General features: G+C 39.8%; 1 protein-coding gene across 1 annotated transcript in view; it reads left to right on the plus strand.

Annotated features, from left to right (window-relative positions):
• MAP3K15 (mitogen-activated protein kinase kinase kinase 15) overlaps window positions 1–25,048 on the plus strand; it is a 92,228-nt gene that overhangs the window by 50,704 nt on the left and 16,476 nt on the right. Inside the window, exons 12-19 of the mRNA XM_045855863.1 lie at window positions 1,105–1,212; window positions 9,464–9,510; window positions 11,643–11,738; window positions 13,255–13,339; window positions 14,925–15,058; window positions 17,276–17,403; window positions 19,757–19,887; window positions 20,105–20,210. Coding sequence (XP_045711819.1) covers window positions 1,105–1,212; window positions 9,464–9,510; window positions 11,643–11,738; window positions 13,255–13,339; window positions 14,925–15,058; window positions 17,276–17,403; window positions 19,757–19,887; window positions 20,105–20,210 — 835 coding nt within the window. The remainder of the gene's footprint in view (window positions 1–1,104; window positions 1,213–9,463; window positions 9,511–11,642; window positions 11,739–13,254; window positions 13,340–14,924; window positions 15,059–17,275; window positions 17,404–19,756; window positions 19,888–20,104; window positions 20,211–25,048) is intronic.

The raw sequence follows: 25,048 nt of genomic DNA on the forward strand, positions 1-25,048 counted from the left end.
TGGCAGCTCATGGGGTTGAAGCCATGGATGCCAAGGACGGTTCCACCCCCCCCAAACACAGAATTATCTAGTCCAAAATGTCAGTAGTGCCGAGGTGGAGAAACCCTGCTCTAGAGCAGTGCAGTACTATTAGTGAAATTTTGGAATTCAGAGTTGTTTCATGTTTAGCTCTGATTTGCCTCAGTGCCACAAATTACTTTTTAAAACTTTTTATTGAAAAGCAAAATTGCTTTTACCTTTTCAGTGAGTTTTTGTTGCAGCTTTATGACCATGTTACATGGAGGCATAAATAAGATCCCTAAGCATTCTGGAAACTGAACTTGTGTTTCATATTTATGCCTTGAGATTTTGTGAACATGTAGCATTCAAAAATCTCATTAAAAAGCTAATAAAAGATTAATTTATTTGAAATGATTATGATAATAATTTTGTTCCTAAGCAATAAGTTTAAATTTTTTTTAAATTATGAAATATTTTGAACCTACTGAAAGGTTGAAAAAATAATTGGGCTGGTACTTTGGTAATCTCTACCTAGGTTTAGCAATCTTAAACATACTACTTTATCTGCTTTGGAAATTCATTCTCTCTTTCCTGTACTTTCTCCCTGCCCCCTCCCGTCCTCCCTCTCTCTACCCCAACAAAATAAAACATGACTGATGTCACCTCACTTTTCATCCCCTTGCACTTTTTTAGACTTGTTATCTATCTGTGATCACCCAGTTTAATTTCTCGTTTCTCTCAAAAATTGTAACATTCCTCATTTTTTCTGTCATTTTCCCAAGCAGACTTTTCTTGACTACCCTGTCTAAAGAAGTTTCCCCCAGCTCTCACCTTTATTCTGCCTTATTTTCTTCAGAGTTCTATGTGATAGCACATTGCATATCCCTATCTGTTTGTTCCTTTATCTGCCCCATTAGAGCATAGACCTCCTGAGGGTAAGGACTTCTGTCACAGGCTGCTGTGTCCATGGGTCATAGAGCAGCATTGACACACTGTGCACGTCCTTCATGTGTGTTTGTGAAGTGCACAGCTTCCCACTTCCTCAGTGGGCAGGGTGACCTATGTTGTATATTCCTGTGCATTACAGAAATCTTTTTCTTCTAGGTTTTAGTGATAGAACCAACCAAAGTCTACCAGCCTTCATATATCTCTGTAAACTGTGAAGCTGAGGAGAGGACAGTTTCTCTGTGGCATGTCTTACCCATGGGGATGGTAAGAAAAAGATCAACAGTTCTCTCTCTCTCTCTTTTATTCTGTATGATTTAATAAAAATTGGATTCTTAAGTAGAAGGGAGAGTCTATGTTGTACTTGAAAGAGCAGGCAGTTGTGCCTAACTTCTGAGTTGTGGGAGTAGATGTGAGAGTAACCACAGATGAAAGAAAAGAGGCATGCTTTCCCATTATATATTCTGTATGTTGTTGTGTATAATGCACACTTTTTTTGCCCACATTTTTGAGGGAAAAATAAGGATACACATTATACATGGGTAGTGCCTGAAATACTTTGTAACTGTTATGTTTTGTAATCATTTGTTACATAAAATTTCTTGTACCATATGTTCAAAAATAAATGCTATAATTCCTTTATAATATAAAAGACAAGTACCTCAATATAAATAAATCAAAAATTGAATTAAAAATTTAAAATGAAAGATTTTTCCCTGAAAGTTTGGGCCACAAATGTAGGTGTGCATTGTACATGGGAGCACACTATACACAGAAAAATACCATATTTATATCATATGTTGTTTATGTATTTGTACATATGTATATATGTATAAATTAATACAGGCATGTTGAAAAAAGTTAAACCATGAGGAAGTAGATAAGGAGTAAAAGGAAAGTCCCTACAGATCTCTTAAACCTGGCCCCCATTCCCATCCCCAATAATTTGGTGGCTATCCATCTGTACTTTTTTTATAAACTCACTTCTATGTGTATAATGTGTGTATACCTCTATTCACTATACTCAAGCAGTGATCTGCCTGGTTTTTTATGCATAATATTCCTGATATTCTTATATCATGTGGTGCATTTCCAAGTATGGATGAACCATAGTTTATTTTACCACTTTCTTGCCGATGCACATTAGGTCTCTTTTGCTCTCTACCCAATAGTAGATACATCAGTGCACATTCTGGTGGTTACACACTACTACGCTCATGTAGCTGTTTCCAGAGCAGGGATTCCCAGAAATAGACCTGCTGAATTCAGGAATAAACATGTTTAAATTTTAATAGCTGCTGTCAGACTTGTAACTTTCCAATTTTATTCACACTGACCATATAGAAGAGAAAACATTTGAATCTAATTGCCCATTGAAGACATTACATAAATGATGGATCAGGCCCGATGTTTTGTGATAACAGCTGTATTTCATATCTGTGTGTCTGAAACACATCACCAGCTTTTTTTGCTTTAATAAAATGTTTTGTAGTAATAAAAAGTTGTAACACCTTTGACAAATGCGTTAGATAGGTTTATTTGCTGTGTATATGTTTTCATGGCATGCACAGAGTTCTGCCATTAACTTGGCAAAGGAGGATTATTTTTTTCCTGGAAACAAGAGTATAGGCAAATTATCTTAAGTGAAAATAAACAATATCTTAAAAAATAAAATGCAACATTGGACAGTAAGAAGAGGCTAAATCATATTAGAAATTCCTTATTAGAAATAGTAAGGATACAGCTTCCCATTGTTCAGTAGATATGAAGTTTTAGTTATGCTACATGAATAAATTGCAGCCATCTGCTATACAGCATAGTGCTTGTAGTTAACAGCATGGTGTATTATTGTACACTTTGAAATTTTTAAGACGGTAAATCCCACATTATGTGTTCTTACCACAGACACACAAATAAAAACAAAAACCAAGAGACACAAAGGCACTTTGTGGGTTAATAGATATATTACTTTGATTGTGGTGATGATGTCATGGGTGTTTGCATACATCCATACTCATCAAGTTATGCATATTAAGTATGTGCAGTTTTTAAAATTTATTTTTAATTATATTATATTGATTATGCTATTGCAGTTGTCCTCATTTTTCCTCCTTTGCCTCCCTACACCCAGCACACTCCACTCCCTCAGGCAGTCCCCCACCATTGTTCATGTCTGTGGGTCATGCATATAAGTTCTTGACTACTTCATTTCCTATACTGTACTTTACATCCCCATGGCTCTTCTGTAACTACCTGTTTGTACTTCTTAATCCCCTCATCTCTTCACCCATTCTCCACCTCCCTCCTCCCCCCTCCCATTTGGCAACCTTCCAGTAACTCACTTCTTTTCTCTTGCTTTTAAGAGTCTCTCTTTTTTTTCAACCTTTGGACTTTTGATAATGATGTGTCTTGGAGTGGGCTTCTTAGCATCCTTCATAATTAGGACTCTCTGTGCTTCCTGGACTTGCATGTCTATTTCTTTCACCAAATTAGGGAAGTTTTCTTTCACTATTCCTTCACTATTCCTTCAGCCAGATTTTCAATTTCTTATTCTTTCTCTTCTCCTTCTGGCACCTTTATGAGGCAAATGTTAGAATGTTTGAAGTTGTCCCAGAAGCTGTTTATACTATCCTCATCTTTTTAAATTCTTTTTTCTTCTCATTGTTCTGATTGGTTGTTTTTTTCTTCCCTTTGTTACAAATCATTGATTTGATTCTCGGCTTCATCCACTCTACTGTTGTTTCCCTGTAAATTGTTCTTTATTTCAATTAGTCTATCCTTTGTTCCTGAGTGGATCTTTTTTATGCTCTTGAGGTAGGTCCTCACTAAGTTACTTGAGCATCCTTATAACCAGTGTTTTGAACTCTGCATCTGATAGATTGCTTATCTCCGTTTCATTTAGCTCTTTTTCTGGAGTTTTGATGTGTTCTTTCATTTGGGCCCTGTTTCTTTGTCTCTTCATTTTGGTAGCCTCCCCCTGTTTGTTTCTGTGTATTGGGTAGAACTGCCTTGATTCTGTATCTTGGTAGTGTGGCGTAAGTAGCAGGTATCATGTAAAGTCCAGTGGCACAGCCTCTCCTATCACTCAAGCTAGGTACCCAAGGTACACCTTTCATGTGGGATGAGTACACCCTCCTCTTGTAGTTGAACCTTGGTTGCTGTCAGCAGATCAATGGGAGGGATTTACTCAGGGCAGTCAGCTGGAAGGGTTGGCTATGTCCACAGACCACCAATGTCTGCCCTTCATGGAGCATCTGCTGTGCAGGGGCAGGGTGGTGGTACTCCTACATGGTCTGTAGCTGTCCACTGGGTGTGTTGGCCCCAAGGTTTCCCGGGCATTGCAGGCCAACGTCAGCCCCCACCTGCGTTTTTCCCAGGGTCACCCTTCCTGAAGTATGAAGCAGTCTGAGATGGCTGCTACTTGTGCTGGACTTGGAGATTCCCAGATGAAACCAATCTGTGACTCTAATCTGGCAGCCTCTAGGGCTCACTGAAGCCAGCTGTTGCTTATTTGATAGAATTTAGGAGCCAAGACCAGCCATTCTTAAGGAAAAGAAGCTTGGATGAGCCCATAAGTTGGGTGGCCTAGATCCTCTGTGGATCTCCAAGGTGGGCCACACAGTGTTAGCCAGTTGATGGAGCCTCAAATGTGGCACCAGCTTGACAGCTCTATGAGGACAGGGCTCAGCAAAGGGACAATGGCCTCTGCTCTCCCTGATGCCAGACACTTCAGTTCGTCCCTGTATGCCATTGGTGCCCTTCAAGCTGCCACCCTGGTGCTGTAGTTCAGAGGGTGCGAGTCCATGTGTGGGTTCCCGAAGAGGAACTGTTTAGGGCTCCAGAAACCTCCTGCACCAACTCAATCCCTGCTGGTTTTCACAGCCAGAAGTTGTGGGGAATTATCTTCCTGGCACTGGCACCCTGGGCTGGGGGGCCTGGTGTGGGTCTGGGACTCCTCACTCCTAAGATGTCCCTCCTGAATTGTTATCCACATGGGTGGAGGGCCAGTCCATTCCCCTCCGACCAGTCTGGATGGATGTGGTTTCTTCAGTTCTGTAGTTGTCAGACTTCCATTCAACTCGATTTCTGATGTTCCCAAGTGATGGTTGTTCTGTATTTTAGTTGTAATTTTGATGTGGTTGTGCAAAGAGGTGAGCCATGTGTGCCTATGTCACCATCTTGACAGGAGGCTGGGCAGTTTTTTAATATATCAATTACACCTCAGTAAAGGTATAAAGAAATAGTTATGAATGATATCTCAAGTTGTCTTAATCTGCTTAAGATGCTGTTACAGAATACCATAGACAAGGTGATTTAAACAACAGAAATTTATTCCTCACAGTTCTAGAAGCTAAGAAGTCTGAGATCAGGGTGCCAGCATGGTTGGAGTCCAGTGAAAGCCCTCTTCCTGGTTTGCAGATAGTGGTCCTGCAATGTCTTCACATGACTGAGCGGGGGACTCTCTCCTGTCTCTCACTTATAAGGGTACTAATCCTATCATGGGGGCTCTACCCTCATGATCTAATCACCCCCAAAGGCCCCACTTCTAATTGCCATCACATTGGAGGTTAGGACTGCAATAGATGAATATTCAGGAACACAAGTATTTAGTCCATAATAGAAGCTAAACCAGGAAACTCGTGTAATATTTAACAGTGAAGCAACCTTTTTCTCGTTGATATAGAGTCAGCAGCCAATAGTGAAAATGAACTGCCATAATGTGCTTGGGTTTTTTTCCCTGCCCTGTGTGTGTTAAATATTTGAGTGCAAAAGAGAACAATTAAAGATACAATAAAATACATATATGGTTTACATACAGATATATCTCATGTGAAGAATGCATGTGTCAAAAAATACAATAAGAATTAAATTTAAAAAAAGACTACATGTGTTTCTATTAAATTTGCCCCTTGGGTTTTTTTAATCTTTTTATTAGTATTACATACACACAGAAAAGTGTATCAATCATAAACTGTGGATTTGGACTAAATGAACACACTTAGGTACTCAGTGCAGGTCAAGAAAGAGACTTCACCCCCAAAACCCCTCTTTGTGCTTCCTTTGTGCCCCTCTCCAGGCACTATCTCCATGAAGCACCCTATTCTTGGTGTTGAAATTCTTGTACTAGAGAATAACTTTGCTTATTTTCTTTGTATCATTGATGCCACTGTGATACAGGAGAATTTTCAAAATTTTAACCTGTAATCTCACTATTCCATTGATACAGGTACAAAACACCTCATATTTTGACAAGTACTTGTGGAAAAACTAATTCTATTAAAATGACTCCTCATACTTTTACAGCAAAATGGTTTTTGTCTCATGGAATTCTACAGACTTTACCCACTTAATTTGAATCTTATGATGGTTGCTGGCCCTTAGTGGAAATTTCCATTGGTATATATACTACAATAGCTTACTAGTTGTAAATGTTTTACTTTGTTTGCATGTAGTCCATAATAAGGAATGGAAAAGAACTATATAAGCAGCAACTGTTGGTTTTCCTTGACTGATGAAATGTTTTACACAAGTGCTTAGAGTTGTCAGAGCAAATGTCTCAGACAAATATAAATTCCATTTTTTCTTTGAGAGGAATCCTTTGCTTTTGCCTTCATGTGCAGTTTTGAAATTCTGCAGGTTGTGAAAGCAAGCAGATTTGCCTAGAGCAGTGCTTTTCAACTAGTGTGCCGCGGTACCCTGGTGTGTCACAAGAGACATACTGGGGTGCCACAAGAATTTTTAAAATATGCAATACCTGACTATGTAGTCAAGGGCACTGACTCTTTTCCCTTAGAGTGTCAAATAAAAAATGACAACAGCCAACACAACAATAGCTGTCCCGTGTGAATGAATCAAAATTACACCTATTTTTGTCAGATAGGCAAAATACATATTTTTTGGTGTTCCACGGAATTTTAGTAATTAATTTAGGTGTGCCATGACATGAGGAAGGTTGAAAATCACTGGCATAGAGTGAGATGACATTTCTCTACATGATGTTGCATTTTTTCCCAGTGGGCTATGGCTGGTGGGACAGACCACACCCATGCACACTTTCACCCACATACAGCATTGCTATACAATGAGATTAACTATGGTTTATTAGCCAAGGGTTCAGGAACTTATGTTGGTCAAGGTTTAACAACCAACTCTCCAAGGGACATGGAAGAAGAGGGCTGATTTGTCATGTTTGCTGATTTCTGTGGTATAAATTCTTCTACCATGGGCAGTTTTAAGCAACCTGCATTGGATCACCGAACATGGGGTTAGGAAGAGATGTGCAAAATTGGCTGTCTCAAGCTGGCACAAGCTCTACACAGCATACTGATGCAAGGAGGCCACACAGGGCAGGAGAAAATGCACACTTCTCCCTCAGCTCCTCATGGGCCTCAAAGTCACCAACAGGCACATAGTAGCCACCAACACTGTCCACACAGGTAGAGCTGCTGGTTTTGGGAGGCCCTTTCTGGGGAGTACCTTTTATACTTATGTCAGAAACAGGACAAACTTACACAAGAATGCTATGCTCTTAACACAGTTGTCACAGATAGCCGAGATTACTCCCCCAAAATCTGCATTTTGCAGGTAGCAGTGCAGAAGCTGAGTAGTGCCTGGAGGATCCTGGAGCCATGATCTCCCTCATGAACTCTCCAGCTTCCTCTGCCACTCCCCGCTCACTCACTCCACTCAGACCCCTCCTTGCTGGTCCCCAAACATGCCAAGCATACTGCTACCTCAGGGCCTTTGCATGTGCTGTTTCTTCTGCCTGGTGCTATTCCCCCAGTTGTCTGCATGGCTGACTGTTTCACCCCCACCCTTTTTTCTGTTCAAAAGTCATCAGAGAGACGTGCCCTGAACATCAGATTTAACATCATAACCTTCTATCCCACTTTAATACCCATCCCTGCTTATTTACTTACTTTTGTAATACTTTTCACCCTCCAGCATGTTATTACTTTGCTATGCAATTTATTGCCCATCTCCCTCACTCTAATGTAAGAAATCTCAGGGCAGGGACTTTGTTGTTCTCTGTCATGTTTTCAGTGCTGGTGCCTTGCCTGGCTCATAGTAGGTACTTAATCAACATGTATGAATGGATCTTCTCCTATTGGGAACCATCCTCCCAGTTGTTTCTGTTGTCATGTCTCTAGGATGGCAAGAAATTTGTCACACAGCTGCTTGTGGCTGTTCTCCTAAGCCATATGCTCAGTCGTTTGGCTCTTACACTTTTCTTCTCTAGGGGGCTTAGCTGGTTGGTCATTTATGACATTCCTTAGACTAACCAAATGTACTTTCTTCTAAATTTATTGTTGTTCAATTATAGTTGTCCCCATTCTCCCCCCATTACTCTCCCCCACCCTACCACACCCACCTCCCACATTCAATCCTCCCCCGTGTTGTCTTTGTCCATGGATTCCTTGACGACCATTCCCCTCCTTTCCCCCATTATCCCCCTCTCCCTCCTCTCTGGTCACTGTCAGTTCGTTCTTTATTTCCATGTCTCTGGTTCTATTTTGCTTGCTTGTTTGTTTTGTTGATTAGGTTCCATTTATAGATGAGATCATATGGTATTTGTCTTTCACCACTTGGCTTATTTCACTTAGCATAATACTCTCTAGTTCCATATATGCTGTCTTATTTAAAATTTACTGTTGTAATGTATTGATATTGTAGTCTATGGCTCTTCTGAAACTGGGATTTTGGACATTCCTTCTGAGGCTGAGTTTGTGCAGAATTTAAGGATAGGGAATAGTGGTGGAGGGAGAGGACAGAGTTATTTTTTAAAAGCATGTCTCATACAGATTGAAAATCTGGTTAGTCATGGTAAGCTAGCTGCTGAAACAAATAGCCCCCAAATAGCAGTGTATTTGTATAAAAAAGTGTATCTCTGTCTCATGTCCTATCCAGGTTGGCTGGGTCCCATTCCATCTTGTAGTGAATGAAAAAAGATAATATAGAGAGTAGTTACATGGAGGGTGCTATGAGCCAGGCCCACAGCTGATGGACACCACTCCTCTCACATCCCATTGGTCAGAATACCACCATATGGCCCCATCTTGCTTCAAGGGAGGCTGTAAAAAGCGTTCTAGCTATGTGCCCAGGGAGAAAAAGAAACAAAGATTGGTGAACACTGACTGGTATTTTCCACATTCTTGCTTCTCCAAAGATTTTTTCAGGTCACTCAACTTAGTTGGGCTATTCTCATGCTCATTTTAGAGTTTTCCTGATATGTTGACAGAAGACGAAGGGCCAGTCACTGTGTACTTACTATGTGCTTATTGTTTGTATTTCAAATTAGATCATTTGCTCTAAACTAGATTAGAGATAACAAATGAATTTTTGTAATACATTAGAAAATGTTTCTGCTGTTCCAAATTATGGCAAATATATTGTTCTAGCCCCTAAACCTCTATTGAAAGTAAAATAGCAGGAGTGATTGACCATAGAATTAAACCAAAAAATGATTCTTTGCATGGAAAAAAATCAAGCTACTGACTTTTGTATTTGATCCCTGCAGCAAGTCCATAAATGGAATTTCACAGCCACTTCTATTAAGGGAATAAGGTAAGATCATAAAGGAAAATATAATTATTTTTTTAAATACAGATAATGATAATTTTTTTCAGGTAATGATAATGTTTTATTACTTTAATGTTTCCATTTATTTATAATATGTGATCTTGTAATTTTTAAAAGACTCCAAAATGGACTGTTTTCTCTTTCACTGCCCTATCTGAGCTCATTCATAATGTATTGCCAGTAAGGACTTCCTGTTATAACAGAGTAGCTTTTTTTGTATGCAACAGATCAAACTCTGTTGTCTGAAGCATTTTTTAAAAAATGAAGTTATATCTGCAGAAAGAGAAAGTGTTTCTTCTTTGATCCAATAATGTGCAAGTATTCAGGGACCCCCCCACCCCACCCCACCCCAAACTAAAGTTTGGAGTTACTTGGTAATGACCCTTGGCTGTGGTCTCCTGGACATTGTTATTAATGAAGGAGTGGGGCTGTGTGCTCTAAGGACAGGTGTGATGCTTGCTCTTTGGGTCAGAAGCTGTGATCGTTTGAGCCTAAACCACGTGGCTAAACTCTTGAGTCTCACCCTGCCAGCACATCCAAGAGTAGGTGTAGGTCTAAAGTAGATATGACTTGTAACCCCTCTTTTGCTGTTTGACCTTGGAAAAGTCACTCAGCCTCTCTAGGTCTCAGTGTCTTCTAGTTTCCATCAAAGTATGGTCTTGGACTATTGCTCTATATCCTTTCTCTGATTGAGCCCATAGGCCACTGAGTGAATTGCCTGTTACCTCAAGACACAGTATGATCCTGTCCTAGACATATCAGTGTTTAAATTAGGATACTGTTTATGTTGCTTTAAAGAGAGAGAACTGACTTAAGAACAAAGTAGGGTATTTGAATAATAGTATTCAGAAAATATAAGATAATTAAAAAAACATTGAATGTTTTCAAAAATTTGTTTACTCAGTAACTAACTTGTATGAGAACATATAGTAAAGAACCTTCTGTTTGTACCCTCTCATAGAGATACCTCTTGCTGCTATGTCAACTGTCAACAGGGATGTGCAAAGGGCCCAGGGTGAATCAGACCCTGGGACCAATGTTGACATGAAGAACATGTGTTGAACATTCCCATTGCTGTCCAACTAACTAGTAGTTCTTTATGGCTTGGTTTCAAAACTTACTCATATATAACCTAGTTTTAATTCTTTTTGAATCACCCTGTACAGCTTGAGCTGTGTCAACTCAGTATTTGTCATGTAATTCATAATATATGAAGAATGGTAGCCCTGGCTGGCGTAGCTCAGTGAATTGAGCGCGGGCTGGGAACCAAAGTGTCCCAGGTTCGATTCCCAGCCAGGGTACATGCCTGGGTTGCAGGCCAGAACCCCCAGCAACCTCACATTGATGTTTCTCTCTCTCTCTCTCTCTCTTCCCTCTCTAAAAATAAATTTAAAAATTAAAAAAAAAAAAAAGAATGGTCAAAGGAGCTATGGATCCCAGGAAGAGATGATTTAGAAGGGCAAAACGAGGGCCATTGTGTGGCTTTGGCCCACTGTGTGTAAAGAATTTTTTAGCAGAGAAATTCATCAGTAGATGGAGTGTGGTGATTTTTTTTTTTGTCACTGGATATGTTCAGACAAGCTTAATTACCTCTTAAAGAAGCTGTAGAGTCAGATCCAGACCTTGGTTAGGGATGGACCAGGTAACATTTAAAAGCCTTTCTTGAACTAAGATGCCATGTTTATTTCTACTTCCCTTGTATGGCTACAAATACTGTGTTGTGATATTTTTGAAGTTTAGAAATTCCTTTATTATGATAAATTATTTCACAAATACCTTTCTTGTCTTTTTTTGTAAAATTATAAACTCTTAAGGACAGAGACCATATTTTATTCCCTTTTCTGCTGCCCATCTGCTTTGCTTAGCACTGAATATATAGTAAGCTCTTAATACATAATAAAGTCAGTTGATGAGTACAAACTCAAACATAAGATAAATGTCCCTACTATTTAAATTTCATAGAGAAATGAAAGTCAAATTTTGGGGATATTTGTTAAAGCAATGATTGTTAAAAATTTGTAAAGTGGAAGAAAATCTGTTACTAGATTTTTCTCAAAATTTTAAAATTAATATCATAACATATAAAAGAATCATCCTTATGTTTTAAATTTTTACAGCATATCCAGGTTTGATGAACGGTATTGTTTTCTTTTTGTCCATGGCAATTCTGATGACTTTCAAATCTACTTTTCCACCAAAGAGCACTGTAGTAGGTGAGTTACAGCTGATTCAAGTATTTGCAATATAATTATGGTGAATTATTTAAAAAAAGGTCTTTGTTGTGAAAATATTTATTTGCTCTACTGCCTTTCCTGAAATTGTAACTTATGGAAAATTAGTTTTACAGCTTTTTAAAGATATGATACAGATACCATGCAATTCACCCATCTAAAGTATACAATTTAATATTTTTAGTGTATTTACAGTTTTGTAATCATCACCATAATCTATTTTTAGAATATTCTCATCATTCCCAAAAGAAACCCAGTATCTATTAGCAGTCACTCCCCAGGCAGCCATTAATCTACTTTCTATCTTTATGGATTTGCCTGTTCTTGATATTTCACATAAATAAAATACAATTTGTGATCTTTTGTGATTGGCTTTTTCCACCTAATATAAAGTTTTCAAGTTTATCTGTGTTGTAGCATGTACCAGTACTTCATTTCTTTTTGTGACTGAATAATATTCCATTGTATGGATAGACCACGTTTAATTTATCTGTTCATCATTTAAAGGCATTTTGGGTTTTTTCCACATTTTGACTATTATAAATAATACTGCTATGAACATTTGTGTGCAAGCTTTTGTGTGGACATGTTTGCATTTCTCCTGGAGCCAAACTTCTGTTTTCTTAGGTCTTATAGTAACTCTGTTTAACCTTTTGAGGAACTGCCAGACTTATGGAAATTACCTTAACTTGTACAATATTCTTCCCTGCCATCGTACCAGAGTCAAATCACTTGTATGCCAATAAACTACTACCCAAGTGTAAGAAGTGGCTGATATGGCCTAGCAGGATTTGTGAGAAAGATATATGGGTAATACTTGATAATTAAGCTTAATCTGTGTCAACAGAATGATGAGGCCACATTGTTCATTTTCTTCTCATACCTCTCCTATGTAAGACCTTATTTCTCACCAATAACTAGAGTGCCTACAACTTGAAAGATGATGGTCCCACTGTCCTTAGCACTGATTAAATCATTCCTAGAACACTTGTCACAGGGCCAGACTTGCAGAGTATTACAAGGGCACCTTTGAAGAATTATCTGTTAGTGGAATGACTCACAAACAAGCCCTGGCGGAAACATTGAGCGAACAGGAAGGAAAGGCTTATAGGGACATAATAAATTTATTTACTTTTCTAATGGGCTGTTGTGTAGAAAGGGGATTCATTCTAAGGAAAACCTTAGTTCAGTATAAGTGAAACATTTCTCATTGGGTTTTTCAAAGAATGAGCTGCCTTGTGAGGTAATGAGTTATTTGTCACTGGAGGTGATCAAGCATCAATTCAACAACTGGTGGGGATGCTATAGAGGGGATCCAAGTATCATATGGGTATTTGAACTAGATTGGATAACCATTAAAGTACCATGTCAAATCAAGGAGTGGATTGATTGTTCCGTGAACTTGTAAAAGGTTGGTTTATATTTAATTGCAGTTTAATATAAAGGTAGGAAACAAAAGTGATCATAATTAGCATTTTCGTGACATTTGCTGTCGTAGATTTTGCTCTTTGGTCAAAGAGATGTTAAATGCAGAGGACAATACAATGGACGTGGAGGGAGAGATGGTTGAGGACACCTTAGAGGTGAGTCACAGAAGACCTAGAACATGGAAAAAATTATTTATTGTATCTTTGATGCTTAAAGAAAATGCCCCATTTTGTGTGAAAATTTTTTATATGTATATTTAAAAATACTCATTTATGAATGAGCTAACTAACCATCACTATCCATGACTTTCAGAGATTAACTTTAACACCTCTCTATAGAAAAACCTTACTTAGGGATCTTCTCAGCTAAGATGTTTAAGAAAAATTTGTCATGGACTAGACTAAAATTTCCTGTTGGGCACAACCTCAAGAAAAGTTTTTTTGTCTAAGCCAATTAATAATGTTTGTGAGATTAAAAGAGAAACAGTTGACCAACTGGAAGCAGGCTTTTTCACTTATGCCTACAGTGACTTTAGTTGTAGCTACTTGCACATAATATATTAAATATAACAATTTAAAGTCATTTTTAAAAAGTAGGATATCATAAACTCTTTTGAATAGCACAACTATAATCCATCATTACATGTATATTTAAATCTTATGCAATTATTCAGATTTGCCATTAATTCAGGTTCTTCCAATAATTACAATCTAATGAAATTTTATTATACTTTCAAGTTAGACTGAAATTCATTCCTTGAGGCTTCTTTCAGGATAATCTCAAAGAGGTCATTTTAATAATATAGTTAGGTACTTGAATTCTTAGCTTTGAATTGAAGTTTATTGTAGAAATGAACTGAGTGATGTAGTTTGAAGATAACAGATGTGGGGCAGAGAAAGGTGTAAGATAAAAAGCCTTTATGGAGCAGGCTGATATGTCTGCTTTAATCGGACAATGATGGGGACCCATTAGTAAACTTAACTGTCATGAGCACCACTAGAAGTGAATGGGAAGAGACATGCATGCATGCTGTTCTGTGTACTTCTGTAACTCAACACATTAGAGCATAGAAACAACAGAATCTGCTGCTTATGCTTCACTTAAGTATTGCTCACCCTAGAGTTCCATTTGTTTTACTCCTTGAGAAGAAATAAGTACAATGCAGCTGTGCACCAACTTTTGATAAGTTTTGAGGAATAAAATAGCAATCCTAATTGTAGGTCAATTTTTATGGTATGTGTAACACTAGGTTTATACATCTAAAGGTGGGGGCAACCCCACATTCGTACTTTGCATTAAGACAATTTCAATTTTACTGACCTTCAGTTATTTTCTGGGCTATAGAAGGAGGTTAGTTTACTGACAAGCTGATAAGAGATCATGCAGGGAAACACTTATTTGGGGTAGTTGACATGCTAGGAAGCATTTTTAAATTGCAGCATTAAAGTGGGAAGAATTCTCCAAAACGTGAGCTAGCTAAAAGTTTCATATGAGCTATATTTTTAGATTTCTTGAATTCCATTTCATAAAATTATGTTATGAATATGTGGGTAACTGAGAATTTTACCTCTTTAAAGTAAGTGAGTAATGAAAAGAACATAACTTAAGAAATGTGACCTGCCTGATACTCAAATAGCATTATTCATAAGTTTTTAAAAATTACAGGACAATGCTTGGGCTTTTATGGGGCTTCTCCACAAGTAGTGTGCTTTTTTTTTTATCTTGCTTTTCCTTCTTTAGTATGAGTATGACCGAGATGCAACTGGCAATCGAGTTATACTGGGGAGAGGTGCACATGGGATCGTGTATGCCGGAAGAGATCTGAGCAATCAAGTGCGGATAGCTATCAAAGAAATCCCAGAGAAAGAGAGCAGGCAAGTAGGGCAGACCTTCTGCATTTCTTCAGTCACCACTTCTACAACCTAACCCTGTGCCCATCACAGACAGTGTAGATGATTTAAGGATGAAAGCATATGTCATCAAAAAATTTGCAATTCTCTTATAATAAGGGTGATTTACGTTTGTTCTGTGCATATTATAAATGAATTGAGGAAATAGGATTATTTCATTTAGGAGCATGTGGATTGCAGTCATATTTTAAAAGAAAATTGGTCTTATTTCCACCCATCATCTAGGTCTACAGTTTTACATTTTTACATAGTCGTTTGCAAACATTTAAAATATGACTTGGTGTTTTAAATCACATTGTAACCATTTTAAGTGGCTATCATCTATTCAGATATATTATTACAGAAAATTAAATGTGGTTGAAAAATTAGATTTTTGCCAGACAGACTTCTTTTATACCCAGCCCTTCAACCCCACCCATAGCTTTTGGGTTTATTATAATGACCAGTAATACTAACTCAATTTCTTCAACATTTTTAGAGTCTAGTTAAATGTTTATTTCTTTTTAACTTCATTTACCCTAATTCTAAACAAGTGCCTTGCAGTGCTGATTGTGAAGTGTTTTTGTAGAGTCTACATACACAGTAATAGCCACAGCATAAGAAATAATAGGTGCATGCTCCATAGGTCTGGTCAGACCACATCTGCAGTGTCGCCTTCAGTGATGAACACTGATGGCCATATGCAAAGACCCCTCCATCGGGGTTATTGGTGAATTATTAGGAATGGCTAACAAGTGATTTCTAGTAGCTCTAAGACTGTTCACCACTCATTGGTTCTTTCATTCATTCACTTTCATTTCATTTCATTGATTTATTTTTAATGGGATTGCATGTTATCATATTTAAATTATAAGGCAAAATCTTAGAGGAACTCATTCAACTTCTTCCAAGGCTGAGGAAGATTAAATGACTTCATTAAGGTCACAAAGGAACAAGACTAGGATTCAGTCTCTTGAATTTCTAGTTCAATATTCTGTGTCTTATTCTCACAATGGCTAAGGTGTGGCAATTATTTTTTGGTGGGGATTGCTGGCATGTACCACCGCCTTCAGCTGATTGCTATAGTTGTTTCACCTTTTTATTGCTGATAGTTGTTCCTGGGCTTTAGAGCTAGAAGGGACCTTAGAGACTGTTTTGTCCCATTTCCTAAATTTACAGGCTGAACTTACGATATTGGGTGCCTTCTCTGTGGTAGATTCTGGGCTGGCACTGGGGTCTTGGAAGTTTACTACAATACTGTCCTTATCCCAGGGCGCTCCTGGTTTGGTAGGGAATGCAGAACCTTGCCTCGGAGCCAGAGTGGCAAGTGTCATAATAGAGGAGTATACTGAGTGTAGAACATAAGAGAGAAATGAATTACTTCTCCTGGGTGAGTTGTGGCAAGTTTGAAAAAATAAGTAATTTTTGAGATGGCCTTTGAGGGATGACTAGGAGTTCATTTGGTAGAAAAGGAGGCCAAAACATTCTATGCTGAGGGAAGAACAAAGCTAATAAGCACAGTATATTCAGATAACAGCAAATTGTTGTGACTTGAATGTAGGATGTAGGTCAGTGGAGGGTCTTGAGATGAAGCAAAAAATTTAAATATGTAGTTTGACCTAAGTTTGAAGATCCTTGTGTACCATGTCAAGCAACATGGTCTTTATGTGGACTTTGTGAAGGGAAGTGAAATGAGGTATATGTTTTAGGAAGAGGGGATATGGTAGCCAGGGATAGAATCAACTAAAGAGGCCAGAGGCTAGAACAGAAATGTCCCTTAGGTGACTTCTGCTGTAGTCTGGAATGAGTCTGCAGAATGAGACTAGAAGGCAGGAGGACATAACCTTCTAGAACAGCACCCTTCATGGGGACTGGTGAGAGAAGCCAAGGATGGTTGGAGAATTCAGGCCCTAACAAACACTACAATCGTAACAATAGCAGCCATTTATTGAGTACCTACCACATAGCAGGCACTCCACTGGGTGCTTGAGAAATTTTACACACTTTGGCCCCCAGCATCCCTGTGTGGCTGGTATTAGTACTGCTAATTTACAGATGAGAAACTGAGTATGTTCATGGGAGCCAAGGGAGAGGTTTCGAGAAAGAAGGGATGGCCAGCATCAGGGAAGGTACTGGTGATATGATGTGGACCCTAAGCCCCAGGGATTTGACAAGTGATGCTGGCTTTGTTTCTCCTACTAGGAACACCCAGTCTCTTCATGAGGAGATAGCCCTGCACAGGCACCTCAAGCACCGCAATGTCGTTCAGTACCTGAGCTCTGTTTCCGAAAATGGCTACATTAAGATATTCATGGAGCAGGTGCCTGGTGGTGAGTAGTCGCTGGGTCTGGTCTGACACTCTGAAAGTCACTGATGGAAATAATAATATACATGTCATTATCCATCCTGCAATTTAAAAATGACAGACCTCTCAGATGTGGAAGAGCATGTACTACTCAGAGGATATGCATGAAAACTTTCCATTGTTATGTAAACATTCTATTTCTGGTTTGTTAATTCAATCATCAAACATTCATTGAGGGTCTACTGAGTGCCCACCACTGGCTGAGTGCTGGAGACAAAGATGAATAAAGCATAGTCTCTGGTCTTGAAGCCTTCACAGTCTAGGAGTTTAAAAGGTGTTTTGGACATTGCAGAACAGTATGTTGACAGTGAAGTCAAACACCAGTGCTTTATCTACAAAATCCCCAAATGCAGCAGTATGGTGCAAGAATAAGAAGAGTTCCTTGGGTCCAGAGCCAGATGATCTAATTTGAATTGGCCCTTCCACATGCAAATTCTGTAACCTCAGGCAAAATCTTTACCTCACTGTGCCCTCAGTTTTTTGATTGACTAAGTGAAATGTAAAACTGGAGTAATAACAATCACTATAATATTTGGTCTATCCACTGCTGGGATTATACCCTAAGAACCCTAAAACACCAATCCAAAAGAACCTATGCACCCCTATGTTCATAGCAGCACTATTTACAATAGTCAAGTGTTGGATGCAACCTAAGTGCCCATCAGTAAATGAATGGATCAATAAACTATGGTACATTTACATGATGGAATACTATGCAGCAGAAAGAAAGAAGGCTCTCCTACCCATTGGGACAGCATGGATGGAACTGGAGAGCATTATGCTAAGTGAAATAAGCCAGGCAGTGAAAGACAAATACCATATGATCTCACCTTTAAGTAGAACCTAATCAACAAAACAAACAAGCAAGCAAATTATAACCAAAGACATTGAAATTAAGAACTGACAGTAACCAGAGGGGAGGTGGGAGGGGATAATGGGGGGAAAAGGAGGAAGAGTTTTCAGGAACATCTATAAAGGACACATGGACAAAACCAAGGCGGGATAGGATCAAGGGTAGAAAGTGGGGATGGCTGGGGTGGGGGGTTGGGGGGAAATGGAGACAACTGTACTTGAACAACAATAAAAAAATAAAAGAAAATAAATATTTGGCATAGTAATAATGGCTGGAGTAATATTGCCCCTTTCTTTGTGGGGCTTTGAATGGATTAAATAAGAAAACATACGTGTAGCTCTTAAAACGGTGCCTGGCAGAAAATGAGAACTCAGTAAGTGTTCGTTTAAAAAATAAGAATAATAAAATAATGATAAGGAGTAATAATGATAATTATGATCTCAATACAAATGTAAAAACTTCAGTTAGAAATCCATATTCACTCATTCAACCAACAATTATTAAGAGCCTATTATTAGGAGCCTAACTATATATATTAAGAGCCGGACAATGGGCTTGATTTTGAGGGTTACATTAAGGAGAAATAAAGTTTCTTCTTCTCTCAGTTTGCTCACAGTCTAGCAGAAAATATGCCAATTGCTGTTCACATTGATATTCCAGGCATGAGGTTTAAGGATGATAGTAGATGTCTGCATCCCCTTTTGCAGATGGGGAACTGAGGCATAGCTAGGTTCCCCATATCTCTGGGAAAGGGGGAAAGCCGAGACTGTCTGATACCTGGGAGCCTGCACAATGACCTTTGAAACAGATGATCAGAATAAAGTGAATGGAGGTTTACTTTGGGCCCAAAGGTTCAATGTTTAATAGTATAACTGTAGGGGGTTGCTAAGATGGCTTAGTCCCTATGACCTGGCATTGAGTCTTCTCACAGTGAAGATGGAGAGACCCAACATCCTCTGATCCTGGTCCCTGTCACCCTACAGTGCTCCTCCCTCTGGTCCTATTTACCTCTGAACTCAGGGAGAGGTGTAAAATGTGGCTTTGACCCAAGCCAAATGGCTGAGACACTTGTCCAGGATGTACAGTGTTGGGCCAGCCCTCCCAAGGTCATAGAGCATTGCTGCACTCTCCTTCTGGCTTTGTGCAGTTGAGCAGAGCTAAACCCAAAAGTGGCTCTGGTGAATTTCCAGAGTCACAAGGAGTTCCTATTCACCCTCCACCTCTTCCAGTCAGGCTGATGTGCTGATTCCCTTCCAGTCCCTTCTCTGACTGTGGTGGTCACACATCTGGGAAACAGGCAACGGGGGGGGGGGGGGGGAGCAAAGGCATTGCATTTAGCCCAGCTACAGAGATTTTGGCATGAGTGCTTACATTAGGATAGAAACATCACCTGACCATACTTCCCTGAACTCTTAGAATTGAATCTTCATCACCCTGATGAGTTTTCTGCTGTATCCATTTCCAGGAAGCCTTTCTACTCTTTTGCAATCAAAGTGGGGGCCGTTAAAGGAGTCCACCATCAAGTTTTACACCAAGCAGATCCTGGAAGGCCTTAAGTATCTCCACGACAACCAAGTTGTGCACAGAGACATAAAGGTACTTGCTTGTCTGAGCCAAAGAGGTCTTGTTAGTAAATCTCAGATTACACCAGCTGCTGGTAGTGTCACCGAAAGGAAAGGACTGAGCATGACAGCCCCCAAAGTGTAATGTCTGGGCTTCCTAGAAACTTGTAACTGTTTCTTAAGGTCCAAATTTGTTTTGTGTTTGTTTTTTGAAATGACTTTAAGTGTTTGATGTTCTTCCTTCTCTAAAGGGTGATAATGTTCTGGTGAATATCTATAGCGGAGTACTGAAAATCTGCGATTTTGGAACATCTAAACACCTTGTAGGAGTGAATGCTTGTGTAGACACGTTTGCTGGTAAGCAGAACCGAGCTTGGCTTGTGGGAAATTGATCATTGAAGTGGAAGGTGTGTTGTCCCCACCTTCAGATTGTTTGAACTTTGTCATAATGATGCACTCAGCCAGCTACTGTGGCAACAAGATTACCTTACTTTCTTCTTTGCCTTCAAGGTTGGGTGGGTGTAGTACTCTGCTTGAGGTTTTCTGAGGTTTCTAACCAATCAGCAAACTGGTGGCATCTCTTTTAAGTTAATAGCATGTAATTTGGAATTGTGGGTAATTCTGGACAACAGTATTCCTCAGACAGCTTAGTAGGACATTTTATTGGTGTGTCATTAAATAGCCTGTTACTTGAGTGAATTCTGGTACCTTGTGCTTTGATAGGATTAAGTTTCCAAGGGCAGGAATGTAGTACCCTTAAGTGGGTTTGAGGAATTGGAGTTTCTTTTCCATGTGTCAGTGATGGATCATTTAAGTGTTGAGAGGGGCTGGATTCACAAAGTGGTCTAAAATTGCCAGTTAGCTTTCTTTTTACAAAACCAATGAGTAGAATGATGCTCAAAGGGTACCTATGGCTTTTTAAAACTCTTGCTTAAAAGCAACTATAAGAAAAACTTTCATCCTTGGAAAGAAGTACTCATTTTGAATAAGTAAAGATTATAATCCCCTAATGTATAATAAAAGGATCACAAAGATCATGCTTGATGGAATTATGAAACAGTACTTGCTTTCAAGTACTAGCTTTGTACTTGATTTTATAGCTTTGAAATAAGCTATAAAATCCAGATGACTGTTCTCTGTTCCTATAGCACCAAAGTGTACAGTGGACAAGTTTGGCCTCATCTTGGGAAGACTTTTCTTTAACAAGAGAGTTGTGTATGTCAGCCATTGGACGCCCACAGTAGAGACACATTCCCTATCTAAAGGGAACTTTCATGCATCAGAAATGACTTCTCAGCTGTAAACCAGGGGAGGTACATGTACCTCAAAATGGAAAAATATTACAATAAGGACTACACCATAATCTGGCAAAGAAAGAGTGTGTTGAATTTTCACTCATTGTTTCTGATATAAATCTACATATATCAAGGGGTATATAAGAGTATGTACATATGTATGTATGACTGGCACATTTTTTTACTATCTCAATTGAAAATGACTTATCCTCCTCTTTGGAAGGTACCACTTAGCTTGGCAATATGTAGCAAGAAGGACTCTGATATGACAAGAAGTTATTTCAAGACATAAAACCCCCAACAATTTATCTCATAATTAGCATGCCCAAGGAGAAAAAATTCACAAAGAAAAGACGTGTATAATTCATTATCGCATATCGCATTTTCCCAATTAATTGGTTTGAGGAGGCATGGATTTTGCATTGTAAAATAATTCAGGAGTGTTTGGGGAATAATAAAGAAGTCTCATTTTGGGGAAGAAATTCCCCTGCATATAATTACTGTTTGCAAAACAGTGCAGTCCTGTAAAGACATCTTAGCCTGTTGGCCAATGAGGTAGGCCTTTTCCACACAAATGCCCAGAGGCTCTTGGAATCAGGAAGGAGAGTCATCAGCTTCAATCAGCTTCTTGGCTTAAAACCCTCTCTTCCCACGTTCCTCTAAAGAGTTTTCATGTGTGTGTAAACAAGCTAGAACAGGAGGAAGGGCCTTTATAGCTAGGGTCAGCCCCCTTTGCTTTTGTTTATTGACAGCGTTATTGAGGTATGACTTACATATCGTAAAATGCACCCATTTGAAATGCACAACTCAACGGTTTCTAGTCAGTTTTCCTAGTCGTGCAGCTATCACCACACGCTAGGTTTCTAATGTTTCCATCGTCCCCCAAAAGGCCCCTGTACCGCTTTGCAGTTAATCCAAATTCTCACCGAGTCCCAGGTGAGCACCAGTCTACCCTTTGTTTGCATAGACTTGCTGTGGGGATTTCACAGAAGTGGAATAGTAGCGCATCTAGCCTTTTGCATGGTGCTTCTTTCACCACAGTCTTTTCGAGGTTCACCTGTGTGCCTGTGTTAGCACTTGGTTCCTTTTCTGGCTGAGTAGTCTTCCATTGTGTGGCTAGACCACATTCTGTTTATCCACCTACCAGTTAGTAGTCATTGGGATTGTTTCCACTTTGGGGCACAGTTGTGAATGACACAGCTGTGAACTCCCACACAGGAGCCTTTGTGTGGACACATTTTCATCCCTCTTGGGTCGATATGGAGGAGTAGAACTCAGGACAGGAACTCTGTTCTGGTCTATGGCTGTAAACATCCTTGGTTCAGATTCATGCTCAATCACTTGCTAGCTGTGTGGCCTTGGGCATGTTATTTAACCTCTCTGTGCCTCAGTTGCTTCACAAGTAAAACTTCATAGTACCTACTTCATAGAGCTTTTTGAGGGTTTACATGAGTTAATATTGGTGAAGTGCGTTGACCAGTACCTGGTTCATAGCAAGTGCAACTGAAGTATTTGTGAAATAAGTACTGCTTCACACTTAGAAGTCACAGGTTATTAGAGCCAGCAGGAGCCTTTGAGAGAATTAAATTTGGGAGTATAACTCACATGTTAAATGTATTGGACTCAGAGGGTGTAATCGTAACAGCCATTTTATTTTTGTCTCCCACTGCCCTTTATATCCTGCCCAGGGCACTTGTCCTTTTCTGTGACTTTTCCAGCTACCAGTAGATAACAAAGAGAAAGTCTTTTTTAAAAAATGTTTAGTTTCTTATTTATTTATTTGCATTTGTCAATGACAGTTTACATTTAATATTCTGTATCATGTTTAGATGTTCAGCGTAGTGGCTAGAAAATCATGTGCTTTATAGAGTGGTCCCCCCAGTGTTTCAAGTATCCACCTGATACCATACATAGTTATCACAATAGTATGAACTGTATTCCCTATGCTGTACTCTACATCCTCATGACTGTTGTGTCACTATCAACCTGTACTTCTTAATCCCTTCACTTTTTCACTCACTTCCTAAAACCTTCCCCCCCACCAAAGACAACTGAAAGAGAAAGTCTTAGTGGCACTTTGAGAAGCTAACAGAGCCTGCACACCATACTTGGGAGAGCTCCAGCTACCATACTGGTCAATGCTCTGGTCCTCGTTAAAGGGGCAGACTCCTCCCCTGTTCCTGCTGGCCCAGTGGCAGGCAGCACTAGAGTTGGGATGTAGGCCTCTTCTCCTTTCCTCACCTCTTTCCTCTGGACTAGCTGTAGGAGGAGAGGAAAGGGCTACAGCATATTTTTGCTTCACTCTCACTGTTCTAGACTGACTTTGTGTGCTATTACTATTAACACTCCGTGGCTGGGTCCCTCTGGATATAGCTCCCATGCCATGGGCAGGGGCATACTCTTTAGCTGACTGCCCCTTGCTCCCCACCCCCGCCCAGTCATTATATTCATTTGTCCATCTGTTCCTGCTGTGAGGGATCCAGCACTGCCTTGGGGCAGAATTTCTTTTTAAATGATCCTAAGGCATTATTTATACAACAGGTCCCACATCTGGTATCTGGGGTTCATGCACCTCTCACCTGCTGTCAAGAGGGCGTGGCAGTATCTGTAGACCCATGGTCCCCCACACTGCTGCTCTAAGCTGCTTTTGTTCCCATGGGAACCAGCAATCTGTGCAGCTTACCTGCATGGGACACATATATATGTAGCTCTGAGTGGGACCCAAGGAGCCTGCAAAAGGCTTTCAGGAAGAGGAAGTGGGGCCCCTTTCTACCAGGGCCATCCCTTGGGCAGGGCAACTGAGGTAGCCCTGGGGCTGTGGAAAGATGAAACTTCTCATTTCTGTGCTTCGTTAATATTAAATTTTCAAACTTTGGACTTTAATATTATCTCAAGGGGCCCATGAAAGATACTAATACATGTGGTCTCCTTTCAAGTGTGATTATGCTAAGTGGATGTTGAGTTGCTTGAGTCACTATAGGCCCACACCCTTCTGGGCAGCCCTTCCCCAGCTCCTTTAATGAGAGAGGGTAGACCTCCCAGCACAGTTTTCTCTAAAGAAGTCACTTTCAATACCTCCCACCTCTAGTCTCTACTCTTTCAACCCTTTGAACCCCTCGATCTGGGTGGGAGGTCCCTGGGTCAGTAGCCATGGATCTTCTGGTCACCTTTTTTGGAGCTCCACACCCCTGCATGGATATCGGTACCTGAGAGCCATGGCTGGCCAGGTGAGCTGTGTGTGGGCACACCTGGGGTTGGGGGAGTGCACTTAAGGAGGATATGAAGCTCTTTAGCCTCTCTAAAAGAGCCATTTTTAAGGCAAGCAAATGTTCCAGAAGTTCTGTATCATTCAGATACCCCCTATGGCATCTTCACTTGGTTTTCTTGACGGAAGCCAGCCTTTGCTACAGCGCATAGCATGCACACCACCTGGGGACAACCCCTTAACTGTTTGAAATAGTCACATGGCTCCATCTCTGGGCTGTTTACAGGGAATGGATAGTTGCCCTAGGAATACCGTAGTAAATAAAACGGAGCACCCAGGTTCCCACTGTTGCTCTACACTCTCTGGTCATATGGAAACAAGTCACATTATCACTTTGGAAATCCTTGCATCAGCTCTTTTTATTCAGGCAGCTTTTCTTTCACTTGTGCTTCTCCTAGATTTATTACATAAATCAGCTATGTCACGGTGCATAGCTGCAAATTTGGAGACAAAAGACCTGGGTTTTAGCTTGAGTGAATCCCCTGGCTGCTCTGTTTCCTCGGATGTGAGATGGAAATAACAGTAGATAGTGCCTCCTCGGCCTGACCTCACGGAATTATGAGAGTCAAGTGGACAACACTCCATGGAGACACTTTGTATGCCATTGAGTGCTAATTGGAAATCTGATGCTGTGG

The sequence above is a fragment of the Phyllostomus hastatus genome, unplaced genomic scaffold, assembly GCF_019186645.2.
Source record: "Phyllostomus hastatus isolate PE091 unplaced genomic scaffold, TTU_PhHast_1.1 phas_scaffold_12, whole genome shotgun sequence".
Taxonomy (NCBI): Eukaryota; Metazoa; Chordata; class Mammalia; order Chiroptera; family Phyllostomidae; genus Phyllostomus; species Phyllostomus hastatus.